Source organism: Zalophus californianus, chromosome 11, assembly GCF_009762305.2.
Source record: "Zalophus californianus isolate mZalCal1 chromosome 11, mZalCal1.pri.v2, whole genome shotgun sequence".
NCBI lineage: Eukaryota > Metazoa > Chordata > Mammalia > Carnivora > Otariidae > Zalophus > Zalophus californianus.
Window position 1 is genome coordinate 84,497,403 of NC_045605.1, and position 19,618 is coordinate 84,517,020.

At 41.7% G+C, this 19,618-nt stretch overlaps 2 protein-coding genes and 1 long non-coding RNA gene across 4 annotated transcripts in view; 1 reads left to right on the plus strand and 2 right to left on the minus strand.

The window, feature by feature from the left end:
* LOC113914176 overlaps positions 1 to 313 on the minus strand; it is a 95,596-nt gene extending 95,283 nt beyond the window's left edge. Inside the window, exon 1 of the long non-coding RNA XR_003517400.1 lies at positions 92 to 313. This is a non-coding gene — a long non-coding RNA (uncharacterized LOC113914176). The remainder of the gene's footprint in view (positions 1 to 91) is intronic.
* ELP4 (elongator acetyltransferase complex subunit 4) overlaps positions 1 to 19,618 on the plus strand; it is a 253,090-nt gene that overhangs the window by 229,223 nt on the left and 4,249 nt on the right. Inside the window, exon 10 of one of the 2 annotated variants that reach the window (XM_035722875.1) lies at positions 14,140 to 14,777. The exons of the other annotated variant lie outside the window; for it this stretch is intronic. Within the exon in view, the coding sequence (XP_035578768.1) occupies positions 14,140 to 14,271 (132 nt within the window). The 3' untranslated portion in view covers positions 14,272 to 14,777. Of the gene's footprint in view, positions 1 to 14,139; positions 14,778 to 19,618 lie in introns of those variants that run through there. 2 annotated transcript variants of the gene reach the window in all.
* Positions 14,905 to 19,603, minus strand: LOC118356081. The gene has a single exon (XM_035722878.1). It carries the CDS (start codon positions 18,488 to 18,490, stop codon positions 17,690 to 17,692), a length of 801 nt encoding a protein of 266 aa, XP_035578771.1. The 5' UTR covers positions 18,491 to 19,603; the 3' UTR covers positions 14,905 to 17,689.

Genomic DNA, 19,618 nt, shown 5'->3' on the forward strand with positions numbered 1-19,618 from the left:
ATTTCCGTAGAAACAGACATTTTAATTAAGCCAAATAAACAAAGAAAAAAAATCCCTAAAAGTAGGCACAATCATTTATCTATATACTCACAAATATATTGCTCTTTTCTGGTCATCGGTATTTTTTTTTTCTTGCTTTATTTGCTTCATTTCCTTTAACTTTATTCCCCTTTATTCATAGAGAGGTTTTCTGTCTAAGACTAAGTTGACTCTCTGCAGTGAAGTCACTTCAGCAGAGTTATTCTTTGGAGTTATGTCCTCATCCCTAATCTGTATCCCTCAGCTAGAGCGCTCGGTCTGGTGCTGCCCCATCCCTGCCCTAAGGCATGTAGAGAGAGGGCTCTTGCTTTGCCCAGTCTGTTCACCGAGCTCCCTTTGAAACTGGTGAGGAGGGAGGTCTATGGAGGGTGGAGATAGATGCACTGGGTGACTATTTGAAACCAGTGTAATTTGTAAATTTGCCATAAACTTTTGAGTGAGAGTTGGGCTGGGTGGTTTCCAGGTTTAGCATGCTTTCAGATATCAAAGGGAAAGTGGAAGGTTTCGTTTTTATTTTAGAGGGCTCTGATATGAAAGGTTTCTTTCTGAATTTTACCAAAATTTCAGTAATTGATCTATAGACTTAAAAGGTATTAAAATACTCTTGATAACATTGCCACGTTAACATGTTTATATGTATGTATCTAAACGGGCACGCACACACATACATAGTTGCACTTACCACGTAATAGTACTTAATACCACCTGAGTGTTCATTTAAGTTTGGAGCAAATAAAATGTACACCACCTAGGAGAGCGTACCTTTATCTGAACATGAAGAAGGAATCACTGCTGTAATTGATACTTTTTGTTCACTATGAAAAGTTTTTACACTGTTGGTATAGAGAAAGCCACGTTTCATTTCGTCAAACCCAAAACATACTTCCTAACTGCCTTTGTATAAAAGCTAACACAACATGTCAAAAATAAGAGCATAACCCTCAATATACATTGAACTGGTGAAAGAAGTTAGGAACGGTTTGGCAAAGTTCATTTTTATATAATTTTCTTTTCATTCACATTCATACCAGGTAGACTCTGTCAAATACCTATAGTAAAGAAGAACTTGTTCATGCATGCAGAACAAAATAAAATAAGATTAAAAGCTCCAGGAAATCAGCCTACTTCAAAAAACCATTAAAGTGTGCCTATCCCTCAAGCTTTACAAATGTGTTAATTGTCGTGTTTCAGTCATGTAAATATGTTTCAGCATAAAGTAACCAAGATTTCCTGTTATAGAAGCACTCCGATCTGGGGGTGTGGGGGGAGGGGGGACGAAGGAGGACTAAATAACACACTGTAATGAAACCTGCCTTTGGGCAGCACATGCTTCAGTTCTGAATGCCCAGAAATACTTCGCAGACGCTCTAGGCTGCCTAGCAATGGGGATTTCTAATTCTGGCTAGCTTGACAAAGTAAATACAACTATTGAACATAAGGCAGCTCCTAATAAAAAACAACAATTCCCCCTTGTAAACACCTACATTTGGCCCCATTAAAAATTCTTTCTTCATCCCCAGGAACTCGCAGACCCTGCAGTGTGGGGGTCTCAAAGTAACTGAAGAGTGGTCGGGAGATTTAACGCTGTCAGGATGGTTTACATTGCCATTTCCACCGGGCACTTCATACCCCATCTCAGGGCTTGGTGGAGCAATGTTCTGCATACACTGTAGGGCATTATGCAAGCAAACACATTGGCCATTATGCTCTCAGGACTCCTTCACGGACAGCCAAAAGGAAATCAATATATTTTTTATATATGCTGTACTTATATACAGAAAAAAAAAAAAGATATGATTGCGAGTTTCCAAAAGGAGTGTTCGTCAAAAGCTGCCAAATTTGAAAGTTATTTAGTGGACTGGCATTAATATGATAACTTAAGCAATTATCTGATTTCAGAATTCCCTGATTTCTGCTTGTTCGTATCTTAGAATTCATCTGTTCCATAAACTATCAGTCAGACCTCTGCCAGTCCCTAAATTGAATAGTGGATCTGCTGTAGTTCTAAAAATTTCTGGGATTTAGGGATCCACCTTGAGTTTACACACACATTGATCTGCTCACAGTTTACTGAGTTAGAGGCTTCAGGTGCTAGGAAGGAGGAACCATTAGTTTGAATTCTAGGTTACCTTTTGCCGCCTCCAGAATAGTTTCAAATGCTTTAAAAGAACAAAGGGGATAAAAGAGAAATTCTCATGTAATTAGTAGTTTGAATTTATTTCTAAAAGAAGTGTTGTTGTTGTTTTTCTTTCGGGTTCAGGATTCAGCTCTAAAACACTGTATGTTCTTAAAATATCTTACTACTGTTAAGCTACCTGAGGGCTAGTACCTAAAATGCTGCTCCGGAATGTTTCCTCACTTGCAGAGGGCAGAAGGGTGGCTTCCTGGACAGAGCAGGCTTGAAGAGCCTATCGAAATGACAGTCTGTATACGGGAAGATCCCCGTCTCCTTCCATTTCCTGCCATAGCAGCAGTAAGTAGGCCCTAGGGCTCAAGCATCTCTCAGCTTGGCCCTGCTGAAACTTAATTCAAATTCTACGCACTCTGGAGCTTATATGCTCCGGCCTGCATTGTGCGCTCCAGAGCCACACAAGCCTTGGGGTAAGCAGCAGTTGGAGACCAGTAAAAAGACTGCCAGAGGGAGAAGCCCTGTGTACCATTAAGGGAAGATGAATGGAAGGGAGTCAGTTGGGGCGATAGGGAGAGTCTCACTGAGGCAGTGGTTCACAAGCAGGGGGTTCCAGGGATGGCAGTGGCCGTGGATGACTCATCCATCCCGCCCCTTTATCCCAGAGAAGAAGCTAATGGGGGTGGTTTCAGGCATTTCTGCTGTCCAAGTTTAAGTAACAGTTTAAGCCACCTTATTCCATCTGTTACGTGGATGATTTTTTTTCAGTCCTACTCATGTTAGAACATTAGTGAGCATAAAATGTACCAAAGAACAAAGGAGAAACCAAAAGAAAAGAAAGGAAAAAGATACTGGCTTTCATTTGGAAGGTAAACCCATTGTAAGCAAAGTTCTTTAGGAGTAATCTAGTTTGTTCTCTGTTGATATATGAAATAAAAAAAAGGAAATTAACATGACTCCCCCACATCTTAAATGTCTGACAGTTCGGGGACATTGGGCCTGACACTTGGTGGTATGCTTATTACTATATTGTCCAAAAGATTCTGGCTCACATTTCAAGAAGATTAAACTCAGCAAACCAGCCCCACAAACAGTACTGCCAGAGTTTCTCCTCCACAAACACTTCACACAGGGTCCACCCACTCCAGCTAGAAGCTTCCTGTTGCTTGGCAGGAGATTGGGAACCGCCACGCCCCACAGGAGGCAGGTGGGAGTAGGCAGCTACTGTAGGTCACTTAGGAGATAGACTGTTTCTTCTGAATCAGAAGAACACAGGATCTACAAGAGCAAGTGTACACCACCTTTTGGAAAATTCTGTCTTTAGTTGGATAGATCTGTCTGCAACTCTTGTTTTATATTATTAAAAATGTCTATGCATGGTTTTATAAGGATATGGGTGAGATAGCCCTTGTATTCAGAGAAATAAATTTACATCACTCCTTTGCCACCCTTTGCTCTAAGAATTAAGGCCAAGTCACTTACAAACCCTATACAATCTGATAGCTACCTACCAAGCCAAATTTCTCATAGCCACTCCCTTGTTTGCTGACTGCTCCAGAAAGCTGACTTTTTTCCTGTCCTTCAAACGTGCCAAGCTTATTCCTGCCTTAATTCTTTGTATTTGATGACCTTTGCCTGGAAACTTCTTTCTCCGGGTCTTCATAGGTCCCTTCTCAAATTGAAAATCTTAGCTCAAATGTACTCTCGGGAAAGGCCTTCACCATATAAGGTGGTACCACCCCAGCCAATATCATATTGCCATGTGTTATTTCCTTAGAATCACCTCTCACTATCTGAAGTATCTTTGTTTGCTTTCCTATATGTTCGCTATCTCTCCTTGACTTATGTAGATGTCCAGGTATTGTCCCTTTCTGAAGTTGTAAAGTTCTTTGAAAGCAGGGATCTTGCCTGTCTTGTTCACTATTTTATCTCTAGTAGTTAGAAAAGTTCTGGCCCGTAGAGTAATGAATAAGAATATGACTTTGAAGCCAGGCTGCCTGAGTTCAAATACCATTCCAGTATCCTGAAGTTGCAACATCACTTCTACTCGCTTCAGATTTGGTCACGTGATCCACAACTAGCTGACAGGAAAGCCTAGAAGTAAAGTTTTTATTCAGGATGGCTGCCTATTCAAGAGTTCTTCTACCAAAGGGAAAAGGGAGAGTAGGTATTAGAGGATAATCATCAGTCTCTGTCGTAGTCCACAACCCCTGGAACCCAAATATCCAGGCACAGCCTTCTTCCCGCACACATACTGCCTCTCCATGGGTGAGTGGAGAATCGTGCTGGTAGAAACCAGGAATTCTCCGCCCTTGCAGTGGAGGACTTCAGCCCAGTTTGCAATCCCCCGTTCTGCTCTCTGGAAGGAACTCCCTTGTCCGTTATCCTCCGTATCCTCTTAGGACGTCCTTCCTTGTCCATTCTCATTCATGGCTACGTGAAGTCACCATCAGAGAGTATGCTTTTGGGGGACTGCACAGTTTTGATAGATCAGGTTTGGAGACCTAAGATTATTTTAGGGGTTGAATAATCGTAGACTTTTGACCAGGCTTATGGTTTCTTTGGCAGTACAATCCCAACAAGACTTTAGAAGGTTCCCAGTCCGTTCACTTCCCTTCAGTCCCACATGCAAGTAATCACAGCCAAAGAGTTGTCTGGACGTAGTTCTAGGATTCAGCTGCAGGGAGCCTATCCCATCAAGTCATTTTACGTAGAGGAAAGAGAGTTTATCCCAGAAAACTAGGGGGCTAGCGAAATAATTGGAAGGCCTGAAGGACGTTGCCACCAAACTGGCCTTCAGGGACACTGCTGCTTCCTCAGTCAGGAAGGTGAGGAATTGGGAGGCCGCCACTAGGGCTGTTCACTGGAAGCACACACCTCTGTGGCTGTGATTTTGGGGGTGTAGGTTCTTACTACTACCCCTGCAGTATTCCTTGAGCCCCCACGAAGCAAGTAATTGGGCCCTGAGACACTGGTCTGGCCTCCACTTCTGCACCTGCCTCTCAGCTCCCATGGAGCTGTTGACCAGCCACTGCAATACTGGTGCAGAGAAAACGAGGTCCCTGCAGTAGTGCTTGCAGATTGCAGGACTCAGAGCAGGGAGATAGATGCCTGCTGCTTCTCTCCCACCGACTGACCTAGTACCAATGCCCCTAACTCCAGAAGTGTCATTCACACCTTTCCCTCCTGCAGAGGTTGGACTGGATACTTGTCCACCACAACTGTTACCTTCGAAGGCTTGAGTCTTATTTTCTGGCCTCTCTGTTCTACCCACGTCCCTCTTACCTTGTTAGTAACTAGCTTGACTCCATCTAAAATAATCAACTTTAGGGGCGCCTGGGTGGCTCAGGCAATTAAACATCTTCCTTCCGCCCAGGTCGTAGTCTTGGAGTCCTGGGATGGGGCCCCGCATCGGTCTCCCTGCTCAGCAGGGAATCTGCTTCTCCCTCTCCCTCCTCCTCTGCCCTCCCCCACTCGTGCTCACTCACTCTCTCACACTCTCTCTCTGTCAAATAAATAAAATCTTTAAAAATAAATAATATAATCAGCTTGAGAGGGAAGGCAATACCCTTCGTGTGACTTTCATCTCAGAACTGACTCCCAATTTGTAGCCAGTCCCTTAATGAGGGTATTTCACCAAGGCTTAGGGGCACAGACACCTCCTGTGAAGGCTGCCTGCTTCAGTGTGCAGGGCAGAAACAGTTGGCCTTCTTCAATCCTCTGAGGCCCCAAGTTACCCAGCCTTTCACCGGTGTAGACTCTGGGCTGAAGGCACAGCACCTCCTTTAAGAGGCGTGGTCCCTTCTGACCCTTCTTCCAAATTCTCTAGCTCTAGCCTATGTTCCTTTCTCTTTTATAAATAACTTTGCTGAAAGTGACAAGAAGCAGCTACCACAACAATATCCTGAATTTCTCCAGTGCTTCACCTGCAGCCACTGATCAGGAGGTATATGGTATGCCTTCCAGTTTATCACAGTCATAGCCAGGGTGACCAGCCTTCCAATCTGCAATCTGACCTCACCGCCCACTTTCCAACCACTGAGCCATTTAAATCACAGAACTCAAGTGCTCCATTTTGCAGGTACCAAATTCTGCATAAACAGGACATAGGTTAGGCTGTTATTGCAGAGCTACAAAAATACAGTGGCTTAAATAATGGAGAAGTTCACATATGTCTCATTTTAAAGCCCAAGTTACTGACCCAGGGTCTTTGGGTGGCCAGGTGGTATCGGGAAACCCTTGACTAATTTTCTCATTTTGCTGTACCCCCTCCTCAATGCATAGCTTCCAACTGATGGTCTAGAATGGCTGCCTCAGCACCCACCCTCAAGTCCACATTCCAGCAAGTGGGAAGAGGGGAGTTAGGCTTACCACTAACATTTGTGGAGCCTAGAGCAATAAGGCAAATAAAGGACAATGTAATTATTAAATGCCTAAATATTCTAAAGTTATCGAGCCAAGAAACCACGAAATATGCATTATCTTCCTTTGTTCGCAAATACAGCTTTCTGGAAAGTCACGTTTAAATTTAGTATATGGGTTCCAGTCTAGAACTTGGAGACATAGGGAAAATTGGCCTACAGTCCACCCCCTTTCTCTTTCCACTCCTGTCTCCTTTCCACACACAGGCCCAAATGCTTGGGGACACCCAGCCTGCACATCCAACCTCCATCCACATGCCGCACAAACAGCGGTCCCTTGGCTATTCCCGGGACTTCAGGGTGTGCATATAGACAACATAATACGCCCTTGGGACAGAACATGGGGAAGAAATCTGCACAGACTTTGTAGCCATTTGGACAGGGCGTTCTGAATTCTGAATACCCAGAGCATGTCCTATAAAGAAGAGGCACATCCTCTCTGCCCTGGAATTCCTCACCGCATGAGGAGGGGTGGATCAGGGCCCAGGATGGGGGGGCCCTCTCGCCGAGGTGAGGGAAAAAGGAAGTAAAAGGCACCTCCCCTTCTTCACAGATCTGACCCTAAACTTAACCATAGCACTTCTGCCCAAGATGAAGTGACCAGGACTTAGTCACTCAGCCTCATCTATTGGCAAGGGAAGTTGGGAAATGTGACCTTTATTCTGGGAGGCCACATGCCCCACTAATATTCAGAGATTCCTTTACTGTCTGCACAGGGAGAGAATAGATACTGAGAGTAAGCTAGCAATCTCTGCCACAGACACATGCCTTTTCACAAATCACACTTTTGTTTAGACAAGTGAGTTCTTCACAAGCTGCTTTCAGAGAGGTGAGCTTGGAGGCAAGACAATACTGTCAGATATAATTGACGGTCAAAATAATTGCACACCTGAGCATTTTTCAATGGGCAGCCAGTATGCAATATGCCAGCTCTGAAATTTTGTCTAATTTTCAGATCAATCAGGAAGAACCAAATGAATTGTTTTCAATTCAAATGATATAGTATAATTATGACATTCAATAAAACAATTTTAATCTTAAACCCTGAGAGTAGAATTGTGTTTTAAACAAAAACTAAAACTTAAAACCTGACCATGTTTGGCAGAATTTTTTGCAGAAATACTCAGCCACCACCAAATGTACACTTAATCCAAAAAGAGCAAAAATTGGTTCTGGCATTGTTTCTCCTGGCCTGCTCATATAGGAGAGTAACACAGAACTCACCAAAAATTAGGCAGATGCATCTTCCACTTTGCAAAATTTTAACCAGATATAGAATAATTGCAATATAATGTTACATTGTCATGATGTAATAATGATGGAATGAGTGTAACAATGTAAATATAATCATTACATAAGAGCATATATGACACTGATTTATTTTGTAAGTTGAAACAACACTCTAAAATCTTGTGAAGATGCCTGGGTGGCTCAGTCAGTTAAGCATCTGCCTTTGGCTCGGGTCATGATCCCGGGGTCTTGGGATCGAGCCCTACGTCAGACTCCCTGCTCGCGGGGAGCTTGCTTCTCCCTCTCCCTCTGCCTCTCCCCTGCTCATGCTCTCTCTCTCTCTCTGTATATCTCTGTCTCAAATGAATAAATAAAATCTTTAAAGAAACAAATAAGTAAATAAAATAAAAAATAAAATCTTGTGAAGAAATAATAGCAACACCATGATGCTGAATATACCAGGTCCCTCTGCCCTCCACCCTGCGCCAATGGAAGGAAGGCCATCTTTCCAGTAAGGGAAGGGAAATACCTCTTTTTACGTATAGAGCAAGAGGTACCCTGACCGCTGCCTTGGCCCCGTGCTCTGAGCTCGTTGAGGCATCAGGTGTGCGTTTCCTTGGTCAGAAAGCAAGATTGGAGCCTGCAGCAGTCATCAGAAGCTCACACACTGAGGGAATGTTCTGGCTCGTGATCGTTTTGCTCTGGCCCTTCTTGAAACTATAGCTGACTGCTGGTTGTCTCCCAATAGCCATTTGCTCCATCTTCCATAGGAATAGATTCGTTGAACATGTTTACACATTTCACAGCATTTCCCAGCCTCCCTTGTAGCCGGCCAGGTGCAGCCATGTCTAAGTTCTGGACATGAGTGGAAGTGATGTGTCCAGCTTCCAGATCTGCCTTGTTGGCCCCTGCTTCCCACCAGCTGAGAGAAAGCAAAAACAGTCTTGGAGCCAGAAGTGGAAGAAGCCCCTGTTGAGGATGGCAGACCAGTCCTCACAGCTCAGGATTGCCAACTTCTGGACTATAAAGTGGGAGAGAAATAAACTTCTACCTTTTTTAAGCCATTTATTGGAGGGGGCAGGAGTGTGTCTAGATTCCAGCTACTCAGCCTATATTCTACTTCATTACTGCTATGAAGCAGTGCCTCATAACCAGAATATGGCTTCAGAAATCAGCAAGTCATCTTCCATGCAAGGGCATCCCATGGCTCTTGAAAGAATCTGGAATGGAACGAGATGGCGTGTCTTTTGTTAATTTGTTTTTTCTCTTCGTCATGTAAAGAGGGGGAAATGCTTTTAAGACTCAAGTAGAGGGGCGCCTGGGTGGCTCAGTTGGTTAAGCGACTGCCTTCGGCTCAGGTCATGATCCTGGAGTCCCAGGATCGAGTCCCGCATCGGGCTCCCTGCTCAGCAGGGAGTCTGCTTCTCCCTCTGACCCTCTTCCCTCTCATGCTCTCTATCTCTCATTCTCTCTCTCTCAAATAAATAAAATCTTTAAAAAAAAAAAAAGACTCAAGTAGAGAAGCTTCATCTTCTGACATGTCCTTTATTCTTTTGTCAGCAGTGAAGACATGTGCAAACGACAGATTTTTAAAAGAAGGTGGACCCACGTTGCCTGTGCAGTACATCCATGCATATTTTCACTGGCCTAGAAGCTAGGCCTCTGACATGCCCCATTTTTGCTACGCGTTCCTAAGTATGGGGGAAACGGTTTAGACTTTTTAAATCTTTCCAGAAACCAGGACCGTGATTGCAGTTTCCTTTTTGGTTTCTTTACTGGGCCACAGTAGAGGGCAATGTACACTCAGTGCTCAGAAACCAGCGTAGTGACTGAGACTGGCTGGCTAAGTCTGATAGCCTGTTATTTTTGCTTATAATTATGTATAGTTTATTACATTTGTAGAATTGTTTCCTTGCCTTAATCAACTCACTTATTTTTATCTGGTTGAGCCATATGTATTTTTATAAGCCATCTCAACTTTTTTGGAGCAAGAAGAGGTATAAATAAATTAGTGTACTACTTGATACCTCAGAGGCTACTTATACATGTCATTTGATCCTGACAACAGTCTCATGAAGGGAGAATCACCCCCCAGTGATAGATGAGGACACGCTGAGACTCACACAGGAAAACTGATTTGTTCAACGTCACTGAGAGGGAGTGGCAGACGGACAGACATATCAGACTTTCACTGGCTGCATCTGTTAAGTGACCAGTGTAGAGCCTATATGTTCTAAGGTGTTTACAAGTTTTCATTTAAATTGGCTATGGGAGCACCTGGCTGGCCCAGTCGGTAGAGCATGAGTCTCTCGATCTCGGGGTTGTAAGTTTGAGCCCCACACCGAGTGTAGAGATTACTTAAAAATAAAATCTTAAACAAAAAATAAAATAAAATGGCTGTGTTTTAAAGAACAGAAGAAAAATCTATTAGAAAGTATTTTGAAACATTAACACTGATTTCTGTGAATATGATTAATGCAAAGTGTGACTGTTCAGGAAATGTCAAAACATAAAAAGGATTAAAACAACTCTCCATCTGGGAAGGGTTAAAATGTACTACATCAAACAGAAAACAAACAGTGCCTGGTGGTTTGGTCTTGGCAAAATATGAAAAATATAAATTGATTGAACTTACTTTAATGGGTATTTACCTGCAATTTGTCTCAAATCCAGGTGTAATCTAGATTCATTATCTTGCCCCTTCTGTCTGGGAGCTGTGAGTGCTGAGCACGGGGCTGGCAGGCGGGGAGAAAGGAATTAGGAAGAGAAACTGTGGAGCCAGGAAATCCAATCTTGTGTGTCTATAGGACCCACTTAGTTGCTGACTCAAGAAGGAACAAAGAGACAGAGATGTAAGCAGAGGGGGAAGAATCTCAAAGTCTGGCTGGACTTGGTACCCCACGGAGCTGCGGAGCAAAGCACTCCTGCTGCTGTTGCTTTATTCTGACCCAGGGCTTCCTGGGGGCCTAAGGGTGCCTTTTGGCAGGAGCTCCCCTAATCTGCCAGAGTACTTTGGCAGCCCCGCTGTTTCCCACCTTGCAGCACCAGAGAGGAGAGACCCATTAATCCAGTGGGATCACTGCAAATCACCTAGGCCTCGGTGAGAAACTGGGAGTTGTCATGTCTTTCTCAAATCCCTTTGCCTACACAGAAAGCATCATTTTAGACAAGGCATTAATGGAAAAAATAGGCAGACAGCCAGAGATGCATCTCCTGCATTAGCCACACAGTCTCTTTCTCCCAGAATCTGGGAAAAGAAAATCAGGGGGGAAAAATTTCCACTCAAGATATAAGTTTTGGGTCCTCGCTCAAAACTCCAGGTACAAAATGAGAAAGGTGACGACCTTGATTTGGTTTCCAAGGTTGAAAATGGTATGGTATTTTTTTTAATAGTCTGATTTTTATTTAAACCATTACTCAGTGAAACCTCAAGGTCTAAAGTTGGTATGTCCCCCCAGCCTTGCAGCTTTGATCGAAAGGAGGTCACATGCTATGCAGAGTCTCTTACAGCATATTTTTTCAGAAGACAGATCTGGGGTACAGCAGCATCTGACCATTTACATGTCAAGTGTGTAAATGCTTTGGAAGCCTCAAAGGAAAAGTCCCTGACACACCTGGCAAGCCTGGAACCTGATCTCTCCTTCTTCCTCGCTGCTCACATTGCACTGACATGGTGCACAGGGGGAGGCTCAGAAAGGAAGAGAACAAAACCCACAGCTTGAGAATTTAGAGTGCAGAGTAAGCTCATTCAAGTAACGATCAACAGAGCCGGCAAAATCACTCACATAGTTCCAAGAGCCATCCTTGGGCTTTTTCAAAGGACATAAGTATGCAAACTAGCGTTTACCATGTAGCATTTGGTTAGAAGCATTTAACCATATCAACCAAAATTTTTGTGCTCAGAAGTTACACACGAATGATATTTGACTTTTCTTCAAACCCATTCAACCTGAAAGATTTCCAAGCATGTCACACGTCACATTTAGCTACTTTTGCTATGAAGGGCTTTCAGCCAACTGGCTCACGTTCATTGCCTAGAGAAGCAGAGGAAGAGAAATTTGTAGCAAATAGGTAAGCTCCTGAAATAAATTGTTTTATGCTGGTTCTGAACAGCTACACTAGCTTCCTCATTTAGATTATCCAAACAGTATGACCCTTCACCCGAACGCATCTTAAAGATGTATGTATATCAGCTCCCCTGTTAAGCAAATCACCATCTCTACATGTCAGAATCAATTCATTATTTAACACCTCGCCCATCTCCATGAAGCTTTCTCCTCCCCTTCCCCCACCCGATTTCGGCTTTGTCTCTCCTTTCTTGCAGACATCACTTGGAGGGCTCACTCTGATGGTTACCACTGTGCTTGTCTTACTCATGCTCCTGGAATTAGAAGTAATGGGGAAGGTGCTCTGTTCACCTTGCTTTGAGTAGATTCTATGTATTTGTTGAGTCCAGTTGATTTCCTAAATAGTCTAATCACCATCTGACATAATCTTTATGAGGTCCCCACCAAAAGTATACACACACACGTTTTTTTATGGTGAATTTTCTTTACATTTCAGATAACCTTCAGATCATGCATGTATCCTAGTTATTAGCAATAACTACAGGATCTTTAAGGAACATTAAAGTTCAAACATATAATTAAATATCTCTTTCCCTCCAGTTTCCTCCCATGAACACTGATAAGAGCTAACACTACAAAGACATTCATAACCTCAGACTTTAGAGTCATGCATGTCTTTTAGATTCTTGAGCCTTTCCTGCTTTCATTTCTGCCTGAAATACTTTCGGGGGTGGGGAGGGGAACCAGGCTATGAAGAAATGAAAGAAAAAAAATAAAACAAACAAGTATGTCTTTATTTGACTTTGTAAAAATCATTCAAGAAATAGACATTTAGTTATTTGATATATGACAGGTTGGGTGCTATGGATACAAATGAGTGTTACTATGTGGATATGACAGTGTTTTCTTGACCTTTCTGACATCTTTGTTGGTCATAGGTCCATAATAGTGTCTTCCATCCTAGGTATATTTGCATTAAAAACTAAGTACCTGCAAACTGAAGTCAAAGAATATTGTCATAAATTTTTTTAAGGTTTTAAAATATTTTGATCCTCTGCACACAGCTTGTGTTTACACAGCACTGAAGAAGCCTTTTATCAGGAAAGAAACTCTCCAGAACATATGCTGATGGATCATAGTATTTTGACCAAAAAAAAAAAAGTGTTTCTACCTTTTTCATCTTTTTTTTTTTTTTTCATATCGTAGGGTGTTTTCCAGATGAAGGGTTTCAGATAGGTTATCTCCAGGTCAGTTCACTCCTGCAAGGCTTTGGCTAGTCATCAGGGGACACCCCCATCCTACCTCACTTATCTTTAGCGTCGCACCCCCACTCTGTGCCTCACGCAACAGACACGTTCCTTTGAGTTTGGATTTTTGTGAAAATTGTATAGGCTGGGGGCACTGTTGTTAAAAGGAATTTGATAGAGATCCTTTTGAGAACCAAAAAAGTTCTTTTGAAATATGAATATTTCTCCCTAATTAAAGTAACTGTTGTGCACTTATGGTCAGTTCGTGCATCTGCTTGAATCAGCCTCCTTGAATCTGCAGAAAAACAGTTAAGATGGGGGAGATGTTCAGAGCTACACTATACTTTTGAAAACATGACCGACGTTATGCATAGAAACAAACTCACCAAGACCTGAAACAGATGTCATAGCTGACTTATCTGAGGATATAAAAAATTTTGATCCTATGACTGGTATCTTTTTTTTTCATTATGTCAGTATTTCTACAAAAAAATGTAAGTTCCTAAAGAAAGTATAGCCTTGAAATAGAATCATCAGGTCAACTTAATAAAAGGGAAGCAAGCATTTGGAGGAATCCATAATTGCTGAAAAGCTACATTCAATTTAAAAATAGCATTTTGGAGCCCTGGCAAAAACAAAGCCAAGCCAACAAACAACCCCGCCATTATTACAATAGTGTTCTTTCTCAAGTATGCCTTTATTTGTGTGCATTTACATATTTTCATTTTGATCTAAAGAGGAGAAATCTTAATGTGTTTAGGTTTGGACTCTGGAAACATTCCACTAAGATCCCTGGTCCAGTGTCTGCGATGGCTAGCATTTGTAAACCCTAGTAGGAAGAAGATGTGATTATCTTGGGTCTCGGTCTGAAGAACTGTTTTAGCAGGAATTTCATCTGCAAGACTAAATGCTGATCAACAGAGCATAATATTGTATTCTGAAGTGTGCTAGCTAAAGCAAAATTATTTTTTTTCTTCTTTCTTTCCTTCCGAAATCTTCTGCCACAGCGACTGCATTTGCCTCCAGACTTGTCAGACACAGTGAGCCGCTCAAGCAAACAGGATCTGGCAGAATCCTCCAAGCTGCTGGGCCCAGGCTGTGGCATGATGGCCGGAGGCAAGCAGCACCTGGACTTCTAGCGGTTCCTCCTTAGTCGTTGCATGCAGAATTATATGACACCCTAATTATGATTGCTAATAGCTTCTGTAAATATTTTTCTTAACGATTTGACCCTCCAATCCTTGAAGAACAGTTAGGATTGCAAAATGAGGCCACCGCTCTTCATTTTCCTTACCCAACTTTTTATGCAGAAAGAGTACAGCAAAACTACTTTCATTTTAAAATTTTGTTTTCTGCTCTATTTAGAGAAAGCAGGTAATTTTATTTTTGAATAAAATGTCAGAAACTCAAAGTGCCTCACAATGGTCATTAGTATACCTATATTAAGGCACTTAGTCCATGTTAAGTGCATATTACAGCAGGTAGCATATAAAACAGTATAAAATTCATAATTGCATATGAAAAACATTTTCTCTTTATTTCTGAAAAAGTCACTTGCCACCAAAAAATGCTAAGGTGTTTTTTAAAAATGAAAAATTCATTTGCTAATATATGTGAAGACTATAATAAAATGAATTTGCATTTATGCATCCTGTTATTAAATTGATGAACACAAGATAATATTTCGGGATTAAGAGTCCATTAAAGATCAGTAGTCTACCATAGTAGTTAATAAATCTAAAGGACTTGAGTGACAGAAAGCATAGAAAAAGAAGTTGATGGTCTTCTGTTTAGTAATCCTAAACAATTGAAGTCAGCACTATGAAATTACGTCAGCAGACATAATTCAGGATTGAAATTCAAACTGACAGCTACATTAACACTAGGAGAAAGCATGTATTTGAAGCTTGGTGAGAGATTTTTACAGAACATAGGTCTGAGACAAAGTAGCAAACTGAAACTAAGATTTCCATTGCATCAGGTAAGCCCTTTGTGAATCAAGAACGCTGGTTGGGTATGCACATTTATAACCATATAGACATGTATTTGGGGGGTAGTTAGCACATCGAACCAGTTTTCATATAAAACACTAGGTTTTTGAATCACAGTTCCATATTCTCAAAGCTTTTGACAAATAGGCAAAAAGTGAAGGTTAGAAAATAACTTGCATTTAAGTAAAGAATTTCAATTTTTAAAAAGCTGCTTAACATCCATTAGGAGAAACTGAATTTCTAAAATGCATCTTCAGTGATGTTAGAATAAATTTTGAAGCAGTTATAACTAGCATTTTTAAGCAGTTTGCTTGTAATACACCACAAATTATGCTTTATTTTTTCTTGACAACATTGTAGAAAACAAAGACTAGGTTTTTAAAACTGTCTAACCAACATGATGAATGTCAGTCACTTAAAAAAAAAAACCCGCTGTAGCATAAACACACACTGTATACAGGTTTTATTCAGAATTAGAATAATTGAATCAATGACAGTGATTCGCCAGGATGTCAAATCTCTCCATCATATCCTGTCACCACCAGTTTATTTTTTGTGATCAAAATCAAAAAGACAACTATTTTGTCACCCGCTATTTTATTAGTACTAAAAATCAGGTTTCTTCTATTTTTTTAGAATGTCTGGTTTATTTTTTTTCACTTCTTTTAATTCAAGACACAAATTCTTCCCCATTTTCTTTTCAAAATAAAGTTTCAGAATTGATCTGTCAGTTAAAATTAAAGGGCTTTTATATTAAGCAAAGGTGCTTTTAAAATTTAAAGCAACTTAAAAAAATCAATTTAGTCCATAGATAATAAATAATGTGCAGATACTCCACAAAAGCTTTGCTATGTCCTTTGAAAGCATTATGAACAATTTGAATAAATTTAAATGAATATTTTAGTTGGATTATTATTTTAATAACTAACCTTTTTCTTATCATGTTGTGATTCATTTTATACGAACACACAATGGAACAATTATATAGCATTGGACTCTGAAAAGGAAATGTGAGGTCATCAGATATGTAAATTGCTTGTCAAAAATACTTAATAGGTCATTGATTTACTACCCTGGCTACCATGTCTATAAAATTAACACCCAATTACTAGTTAATATATGCTTTGCAAATAGATAAATACTATAAAAATTGAATGTGCATATTTGAACCATTATTTTAAATATAAAAGAAACTTTTCAAACTCAGTAAAAGTGCATGTTGAACAATAATCGTAGCTGGGCTTTCCAAAACGCAGATCCAAGTACTTTGTTGTTCTGATTCTCTAGGCAGGCTTTGCAAAAATAAGCTACAGAGGGATATATATTTTTGTTTTCCTCTGATAAAAACCCACTCTAAAAATGTGTTTTCCTTTCTTCTGGAAACATTATCAATTATCCATTTGCTAATAACTTACTACCCAAAAATACTGGTCTTCAGTAAAGCTACAGTAGGTATACAGACCATTTTGATACATTATGAACTCCATTAACAGATTTTTTTTCAATCATCAACTTGTCTCAAAGATATAAATATTTAAGTAACAGTGCCAAACATAGTATTTGAAATGTCCTCATATCTTTTAAATGTTTCTAAAACTTCATAACCCTATCTAGTATTCATTTCTTACACTAGATTTGCCTTTCTTTAACATGAGGTAAATATTTTGACTACCGCACCCTGCTCTCAGGTGCTGAGGTTCTAAGACCTGAATTTCTTTCTAGTAGCCACCAGGAGATTTCCACTTTTCTCTTCCTCCTCTTCCATTTATTTTTTATCTCTACCTCCAAGATCTGCAAATACTAACATTAGCCAAAAAAAAAAAAAAAAAAAAACACCACTTCAAAAGGAAGCAACACTCTTCATGCAATCAATTCCCTGTCTATCAATTTTAAAGAATCAGACACACGCATACACATACAAAAGGGAAGGGGGGGAACCCTTATTCATTTGTTTAGAGCCCATTATGAATGTCATTTCTAAAACATCCTCTTAATGCTTTCCAAAGATAGTCACCATCAGCACCGTCAAACTTTAATACTAACCCTAAGCACTTGCACTTTGAACTTTAAAAATGAGCAGTGAAATCATTTCAGGACCAGGCAAAAAATAAAAACAAACAAAAAACGCTACAGATGAGGTTTTTGCTTGAGAAACAGAAAAGGGAAGCATTTGTGCTTGGCCTTGGTGAGCCAAACATTATAGAGAAAAGAAAAGCATTTTTTTTAATCTTGTTAACATTAAGCCCCAGTGCAAAAAGAAATAAGCAGGAGAATATAGACACCGTGCCAAGATGGCAAAAATTCACAAAACAAAGCTAAATCTTACTACTGTGTAAGTGAATTTGAGGAAACCTAGTTCTGAGGGGGGTGGGGAGGGTAGGCAGAAATGATTGTGAGCCACATCAAGAAGCCAGTTGTTTACCAGCTTTGGGGGAGGAATATTCTGGAAACTCGTTGTAGTAAAAAGCAGTTTTTTACTCAAAGTAATTTGAATGTTTCCTATTCAGACACTCAGCTCTAATTCTGTTCACCTGGTCTTCCTAAGTCGGTCAAGTTAAGAGAAAAATCATAGGCTGTGGAGCCTTGGGATTCTACTGAGGACAGCACAGGTAGGTAGGTGGGCACCATCCTGGACGATGGCATCAGGGCATGCCTGCAGCGTTCCCATGGATAAATTATATAAATATATACCTATCAGTAAATAAAAATGAATTCTTTCAACGACGAGTAAAAGGCCACCTCCGGAGCCCTGCTTCCACATGCTGGCCCCGGGGGAGCGCCTGGAGCGCCACTCGGAAGGACGGCTCATCTCCCTGGGGTGAGGGCAGAAGGCAAGGCAGCCGCTCTGTCCTGCTGGACCCAGGAGCTTCTGCAGCTGAGCCTCCGCTGCTTCAGACGAAACCAGGCTGTGCCGCAGCGCCCTGGCAGCCTTGACCCTCGGAGGACACGGATCCATGCCCAAGCGCGCGTGCGCACACACGAACCCTCCGCACACAGCGCTCCACCCCCCCTTCTCCCATCCGCGGCTCCAAGCACCCAGAGAGCCGCACCAAGGGCTCCGAAGTCTGTGCTCTCTGCACCACGGAGCCGTGGGCCAGGCCTGGCTGCCTGACCCTGGCCCACGTTGGAGCCAGTTGGAAAGTGTCCCTCCTTTGCAGGGAAGAAGTGAGCCAGCCAGCAGCTGCAGCACGCACCACACAGCCCTTCTCTGACAGTGCCCTGGGCACACGTCCCTCGGGGAATCGAGGCTGCAAAATGTCAGGAGGTGGAAGTATCTGCGCAGGCAAGTGCGCCGACCGAGCGCCCGTGTGCGCACTGCAGAAGCGTGCAAGCGTACAGCGAAGGCTGACACTGAATCCACCGACATGCACACACATCTAAAAACCGCAATCAACCGAGGAAGTTGTCTCTAAACGTGCAGCAACTCTGGTGGAATACAATGATTAACACCTGTAATGCCACAGAGATGAATCACAGCTATCTGTCCCCAAGTAAGCCCTTCGCCAGAAAAGAGTGGATGGTGAACTAGAAGTCTCTTTCTTAAAGCCTCCAATTAATTTCTATATTTCTGACCATTTGCCTTTGGGGATTCAAAACAAAACAAAACAAAAGAGCAGAGTACAATTCAGTGGAAGTGTGTCTTTGTCCCCAGAGCTTTCTGCCTGTGCAAGCATTTCATGGAGTCGGCCAGCAGCCCCAGCCTCCGCCTGAACTTGGCAGAAGAGAACTTATCTATATTGACTTATATGTTGCACAGAACAGACAGAAATAAAAGTCTCAGACGGGCCCCTTTTCACCCAACAAAGGCTTATTTTTTTCCCCTCCTTCGCTGGGGCTCAAGCACTCCTGCCCTGCATGCTGCCACTTTAAACATGATCAGATCTGTGCTTCATTGCAAATAACAACTGACCGACAATAGGCCCTGCTTCATAGATTTGGGAATGTTTGGCTTCAGCTGCCAATGACTGAAGGCCTTTCGCTCCCATCGGCCAGTCACAGTCCGCTTTGTTGTTGTCTGTTGATGTGTGTGTGCTCATTATTCCTTGACATGCAACATCCCCCCTCCACCCTCCAACCATCCACCACCTCACAGAAAGCGAGATTCAAATGGGAACAGCTGTAGTGGTTCAATGGGAAATGATGCCTCTTGTGCAAAGGGGAGGGAGAGAGGAAAGGGAGAGGACCTATTGGAGAAAGGCGACAGCTTTCAGAGAGTCTTGTATAAGAAATCTACTTTTGAATATACTTCAGTGAAATCGCTGTTGAAATAGGCCGACAATGGAAATCTGCCCAGATTGAAAATGCCAGCCCTAATTCCAAAGACAATTCCTAGTTAATAGCTGTTGCATTTTTTAAATCATTTCTAGCCTTTGAGCTTTTGAACTAAATGGCTAGCTGGGGAATGTGACCATTTTATGTGTATGTTGTGGGTACAGATGGGCACAGATCTACACAGAGCTCTAAGTGGAATTTTTTTCCTAACACATTTCAAATT

What these genes read in the sequence shown, in the direction of transcription:
- LOC118356081 (XM_035722878.1), bottom strand. Translation starts at nt 18,490, where the DNA reads ATGTCGGTGGATTCAGTGTCAGCCTTCGCTGTACGCTTGCACGCTTCT.